Below are 7,340 nucleotides of genomic sequence, written 5' to 3'. Positions count from 1 at the left end.
GCTACATTAATTCTATCATTTTAGGGATTAGCCTTAGAATCAGCAATGTACATCTTGAACTGTGTTCCATCCAAGTCTATTTCAGGAACACCATATGAGCTGTGGTTTAGACAAAAACCTAGTTTAAATCACATGCATATATGGGGGTGTCCAGCACACGTGCGTAAGAAACAGACAGACAAGTTGGAAGCAAGGTCAAATGCATACTTATTTGTTGGCTATCCTAAGGGCACTAGAGGTGGATTATTTTATGATCCCAAGGACAATAAGGTTATTGTCAGCACTCATACTGTTTACGAAGAGGAGGATTATATTATAAACCACAGACCTAGTAGCCAAATAGTGTTAGAGGAGATGATTGGCACATCAGATATACCCCCTATGGACACACCTAATTTAAATACTGAGAATGATGAGACACAAGAAGTCCCTGTTGATATACCATCATCTAGTACATCGATTCCTACACCAGTCCTTCGTCGTAGTAGGAGGATTATCATCCAACCCGACAAACTAACGCTTTTGGGTGAGGTCTATGAGGCCGTCCCCGATATGCATGAGTCGGATCCAGTAAGCTATGCGGAAGTGTTGACCGATATAGATGCGAATCGTTGGAAATATGCCATGAAATCAAAGTTGGAATCTATGTATTCTAACAAAGTCTGGGAAATTGTAGAACTTCCTAGTAGGGTTTAGCCCATTAGTTGTAAGTGGATCTACAAACGAAAGAGAGGAATGGATGGGAATGTTGAGACATTCAAAGCTAGACTAGTTGCCAAAGGCTTTACTCAACGTGAAGGTATTGATTATGAGGATACATTCTCACCAATTACAATACTTAAATCTATTCGCATTCTTTTGGCCATTAGTGCTTATTATAACTATGAGATATGACAGATGGATATTAAGACGGCATTTTTAAATGGCCATCTTGAACAAGACATCTATATGAGGCAACCAGACGGTTTCGTGGTTAAAGGTCGTGAGGACTGTGTGTATAAGTTGAATAGGTTTATTTATGGATTTAAGCAAGCTTCACACACATGGAACATTCGTTTTGATCAGGCAGTCAAATTATTTGGCTTTGAACAAAACATGTTTGAACCTTGCGTTTACAAGAAAAAACAGGGTAATGTCATCATGATTCTCGTTTTATATGTTGATGACATCTTACTCATTGGTAATGATGTAGAGGCTTTGTCATCAATTAAAAGGTGGTTGTTCAATAAATTTGAGATGAAAGATCTTGGAGAAGCAAGCTATATTCTTGGGATCAAGCTTTTACGAGATCGGGTTAAAAAAAAAATAGGCTTGTCTCAAGAGTCTTACGTTGACAAAGTTCTGACCAGGTTTGGAATGGAAAACTCTAAGATAGGGTTTTTGCCATTTACACATGGATTGGTTCTTTCTAATGACCATCTCCCAAGACTGATAAAGAAATTGAGCAAATGAAGCGGATACCATATGCTTCGGCAGTTGGTAGTCTTATGTATGCCATGGTCTGTACCAGACTAGACATCTGCTACTCTGTAGGGATTGTCAATAGATATCAGTCCAATCTTGGACTTAATCATTGGTCAGCTGTGAAGAATATCTTAAAATACCTTAGAAGAACTAAGAGTCTCATGCTCGTTTATGGAAGTGATGATATGGTTCCAGTCGAATATACAGATTCTGATTTTCAATCGGATCTAGATGCCAGGAGTTTTACATCTGGATATGTGTTCAAATTCAATGGAGGGGCACTTAGTTGGAAGAGTGTAAAGCAGGGTTGTACTGCTGACTTAACCATGGAAGCAAAATACATTGCAGCCTCTGAGACAGCAAAAGAAGCTGTATGGTTGAGAAACTTTCTAATTGAACTGGAGGTTGTGGAGCATATAGATCTGCCTATGACGCTTCATTGCAATAATAGCGCGGCTATAGCCCAAACCAAGGACCCAAAATTCATAAAGGAACAAGACACATTTAGAGGAAATATCATGTGGTTCGTGATATAGTAAAGCGAGGAGATATACTTATGGCCAAGATTGCATCGGAACACAACCTTGCTGATCCATTCACAAAGGCTTTACTAATCAAGATGTTTGATCGTCATATGGAAAACATGGGAGTTAGATGTGATTCGAATTGGCTATAAAGGCAAATGGGAGCTATTGGGATATGTATGCCCTAGCATAGCAAATTCTTATTTGGATTGTAAAAGTCATGGTTTCTTATCTGAATATTATTATTAAGGCATTATACAATTGGTGAATGGAATGTATAATAATTATTATTATTATTTTCGATTCATTATGGAATTAATTGCGTCCACTTGATTACAAAATGTAATTTATATATGTATGTAATGGCAATTAATATTAAGTTATAAATTAGTAATCATAAATGGTTCAAAGTTAGTAATTATGGATGAACATTTAATTAATTAAGACTTGAACCAAGTGCACGATAGGTTGAGATATATTGCGAGAGCCGTCGTATGCAATTACTCTCTATCACAGTTGTGGCTTTTGACTCTCAAGCATGAGAGAAGTATAGACTTTTTTATTAATTAATAATTACTTTGATTTGTTCGGCGGATACTACGTGATCCTTATATTTATTTTGTATTGATTATGGTTGATCACAAAGTAAATTCGAAAGCCTTCGTATGTTTTAGACAAAATGTTTTCTATATATTTATTTAGTAAATTATTATTTTTGTCAAACAAATATTTTATTGTGATCAAGCCGAAAATAATCAAAGGTAACAAAATAATTATATTAATTATGTTGTCGGATTGATGGTTTTATTATCCGATAAATAATTATGCATAGAGGGGTTAAAGTGCAATATTGACTTAGAGGTTATTTACTATTTAATTGGAGTGCAATTAATTTCTTTTGGTTGAGTAGAAATTAATTTATGAATTAATTGAATTGGATCCATGGTTTAATGGACCAGACCAATTATTGATTTATAGTAGCCAAGAAAATAGTAAGCCTAAATGATTCTCATCCATAACCCAAGTTGATATTGGAGTCCTATTAGAATTGAGATATTTGAATTAGAGATGGAGAATGATTTATTATTTCCTTTTCTTATCTTTCTTTTGCCTATATATACATGGGTCCATGTATATTTTAGGTGTGACTTTTAGAAAAAGAAAAAAAATATATTTTCTCTCTCTAGTTTTTAGGGTTTGTTATTTTTTCTAAAGGAGGCTACTACAAGCCTTGACTCCAAGGTCATTCATCGAGGCATATTGATTATTCCTAAAGGGAAGATTACCATCAAGAAGAAGGAGAAATGATCTTGCTAAAGGATCTACAATAAGTGAGAATATACACTTTAGAGGAAAGATTTAAAGGTTTACTCAAACCTTTGATGTAAGTTCGATCTGTTAATTGAATGATATATCATATTTTATTTTTGTATAAAACTTGTCTATATGTGATGAATCAAGATCTATGTATGAAAATCCTTCAAAAAATTTTTAAAACTTACGCGTTTCCGAACCATATATATATAGTCCACTTTGAATATATATATATATATATATATATATATATATATATATAGTACTGTAAAATTAATTTGCACTAGCTGCCAACTTTGCATAAAAAAGCTGCAGCTTATTATTACAGTCACCTCATCATCAAAATTTGAAAGGCTCTCTCGTAGTCAACTTATTCAATTAAAGAGAGGAAGGGACAAGTCCCAACATATCAAGTCATTGTCATTAGAATTATATACAACTGTTATTACTACTCCATAATACTTCTCAAAATTTCACCACCAAATTACAATTTTCATCAAAACTCAAAGAGAACCATAAATGGTGGATAGGGATTTCATATCACACAAGCAGCTAATTAATAAAGTAGCCAAAAATGGCAAATTATTATTATTATTATTATTTTTCTAGTTGGTACTCACTTACACATACTTGTGTCTTCTGAAACTTGAACCCTGATTTTCTTTTAAGAAATAAGAGACTGACACCGCTAGGCTATTGACCTGACACAAATAATTATTAATAAAGAGATGATGAATTAAAACAAGATATAATGGGAGAGAACTTATCACGATGATCACCCATTTTGGCATTCAAATGGCCACCATTAATTACTCGCCGACTCTCATTTTTCACTGTCAAATGCTATTATTATCTTCACATTTTTAGTTACTGAGGGGAGTCCTGTGTTAAAGTTTTTGGCAACTTTTGTACCTACGATTGTGATGCCTAACAATTCTATGTGAGTCACGATTATCAAAGACGACATTAATTTTGAGACGCAGAAAGTATTAGTGTAACATTTTGATACAAAATAACACTATCAAATGACATTCGCTCATGATTAAATATATATATTTTTGTGTCAGATCGCAACAATTCGAAACAGAATCAATCTCTCTGTTAAAACTTAAGTCTATAGTCTCAAATGGCTAGTTTCCTTTGTAGTTCTCACCTCTATTTATAGGCAAAGGGCTTTACACAAATGTGTCACTGATCCAACACCTAGAAAATTCTGGAATATAATTTTATATAACACTCTCAAACAATATTTAAAATATCTCACTACAATATAAGATCAATTTTGAGAGTTCTCTAAACTACACTAAAAATCTATACAGCTCTAGATATTCCACAGAAGTGTAGAGAAGAATAGAATGTTTCAGTAGCAATTTTTATTTATTTATTCTGGGATGTGTAAATAAGAATTCTAACTATTTTCAGAGCCATTTTATAATGAATCTTTCTAATACTTTATTTCTAAATATATTAATTACAAGTGGACGTAATGAAGATTCGTTGCCACATCTAATTAGTGAGTGATTACATGGGGATCATTTTATAGTGAGGATGCGTTTATTTTATATTGAGGGTCGGCCCTGAGGCAATGCTAAAATTATCACAATTAGGAAAATGGGTTTAAAAAATTATTGACTCTTGTTTGTGTGCCATATTGTATATTTATTAAGAGCATGTATGAATATATAACGAATTTGTATAAGATATAGAGCCCAAAACCCAGAGATTTGAAAAACTCATAAAATTCAGTCTTCAACATTGTAAATGAAGATTCAGAGGCCTCCTTATGCCTTTTGAGTTGCTTGCCTTATGGAATCAAACGTATGTCCCTCTCTCATGTAGAACTAAGGGTAACAAATGAGCGGGCTCGGTCGAATTTGGGCATGGTTAAATATGGATTGGGTGAAAATGGGTTAGATCAACCTGTCTTGACCGGCTAACCCGTTTTAGGGAGAAAAAAAAAGTTATTATTTTAGATAATCTCATTATTATTATTATTTTTTAATTTTAGATGGATAAAAGCTTGAAAAAATATATATGGATAAATTGTAAATCCTCTAATTTATTTTGAAATTTTTTTAAATTTATATTATTTTATTTTGTGACTAGACATGCACGAAGATAAGTATTATATATATATATATATATACACATATATTATATGAAATAATCTGCTAAGCTTTTTATAGAATATATATATATATATATATATATATATATATATATATATATATATATACATATATTATATGAAATAATCTGTTAAGCTTTTTATAGAATAAATAATTAAATGAATAAATTAGGTCGTCCTATTTTGAAATACAAATGTAAACATAGGTTTCTTTCGCGTCGTAATATTACATACACGAGAAGTCCATGATGTAGAGAGAATTTTAAAAAGAGATAGTGGGAGAGAGAGAATTTAGGGTCACGTGAGAGAATTTTAGAAAGAAAAATATAAATTTGAGTCAAATAGAGGTTATGAAACTAGGTCCTTATATAATGGGTGAAATATGGGTCAAAATAGGTGACCCATATTCAACTTATTTAACCTTATATAAAAATGGGTTAAATATGAGTCATTTATTTTAACTCATATTTTAAAATGGTTCACCTATATCTATTTTAAAACGGACAGATGTGGACATGTTAGTGGGTCATGACCCACTTTGCCATCCCTAAGTAGAACATTTTGTAGGAACAATTGTGAAAATAGCAAGCTTAAAGACTCTGAATGGTTTTCACAAGAAAATTAGGTAGAACACTTTAAGGTTGGTTTAGTTAGACGTAAATTAATTATGGAGAGTGAAGGTGAAAGAAAGTGAAATGTAGAAAAAAAAAAAAAAAAAAAAAAAAAAAAAAAAAAAAAAAAAAAGAGAAAGTTTTCACCATACATTTAAATTAGAATGGAATTTTTTCAAAAAAATTCCAAGAAAATATATTTTGTTAGTTTGGATAGTAAAAAATGAAAAAGAAAATAATTATAGTTACCAAAAATATCCTTATATTGTCAAATATTAAATTAATAGATAAATTTGTGTTGGATCGGAGCATTGCTATCGTCGTTGCCGGTGATAATAGTATTCCTAGCTCATATAGGGCACTGAAATTCCTTTACTAAAAATTTTGTCATACAACACACTAGTAAAAACCACGGCAATCAAATTTTATTTTATAATTTTAATTAAAAATTATAGAGAATTATCAAAATAAAATTTATTTTTAAATAATTAATTAGCAACTTGTTTGAGTAATTACAATTTTAAATATTAATAAAATCAAATGTATTGTTTTTTTTTTTTTTGCATATTCATGAATCATGAACAACAAATACGATTCTAAAAGTAAAGATTAAAATTTAAGGAGTTACAAATTTTTACTAAAATATTTATTAACTATGATTTAAATACTAATTTTAGATAAATATAAAAATTCTTAGTTTTAAACAATTAATCATAATTGTAAATCATAATAGGTAAAACTTATTAATTATTAGGTTCACATATGAAGAACTTATATCCTAAAAATTATTTCAACTAAGTGTATAAAATAGTTCTAACTACATTTTTGACTTTGGGTGTGAAATTTTAATAGATTTTTTATTTTTTCACTTGGAGAAGGTAGCGCTAGCGGACTTTTTATCACAATATATGTTTAACAATGGAGTGATATTGGTGGTAATAATTTAAACCCACTATTTGTGAATGTTGAATTGTGAATAGCTGAAAAATATAGAGTGTGAGACAAATATTGTGAAAAAATCACAAATATAATTGAATTTGTGACTTTGTGTAGTTTGATTCCTACACATAAAATGTAATTAGGATAGTATGGTTTCTTTTTTGGTTAGGAAAGAATTCGATTTCAAATATAATTATTGATTAAAATTTTCATATAAACTATAAATATATCAAATTAAAAAAAAAAAGTTCCGACACAAAAAGTTTGAAGAATATTGAAAAGAAATATATTGATTTTAGTGAACTATATTTTATTTAGTGAGAGATTAAACTTGTAACAGTAGAAAATATCATTACTTTT

General features: G+C 30.6%; 1 protein-coding gene across 1 annotated transcript; it reads left to right on the top strand.

Annotated features, from left to right (window-relative positions):
* Positions 1–1,448: 1,448 nt before the first annotated feature.
* LOC132309141 (secreted RxLR effector protein 161-like) lies at positions 1,449–2,000 on the top strand. The gene has a single exon (XM_059807488.1). It carries the CDS (start codon positions 1,449–1,451, stop codon positions 1,998–2,000), a length of 552 nt encoding a protein of 183 aa, XP_059663471.1.
* The last annotated feature ends 5,340 nt before the right edge of the window (positions 2,001–7,340 follow it).

This window comes from Cornus florida, unplaced genomic scaffold (genome assembly GCF_030987335.1).
Source record: "Cornus florida cultivar Cherokee Brave unplaced genomic scaffold, ASM3098733v1 CherokeeBrave_3.0.0_Hap2_Chr05, whole genome shotgun sequence".
Lineage (NCBI taxonomy): Eukaryota > Viridiplantae > Streptophyta > Magnoliopsida > Cornales > Cornaceae > Cornus > Cornus florida.
This window is presented reverse-complemented; position numbering and strand designations above follow the sequence as displayed.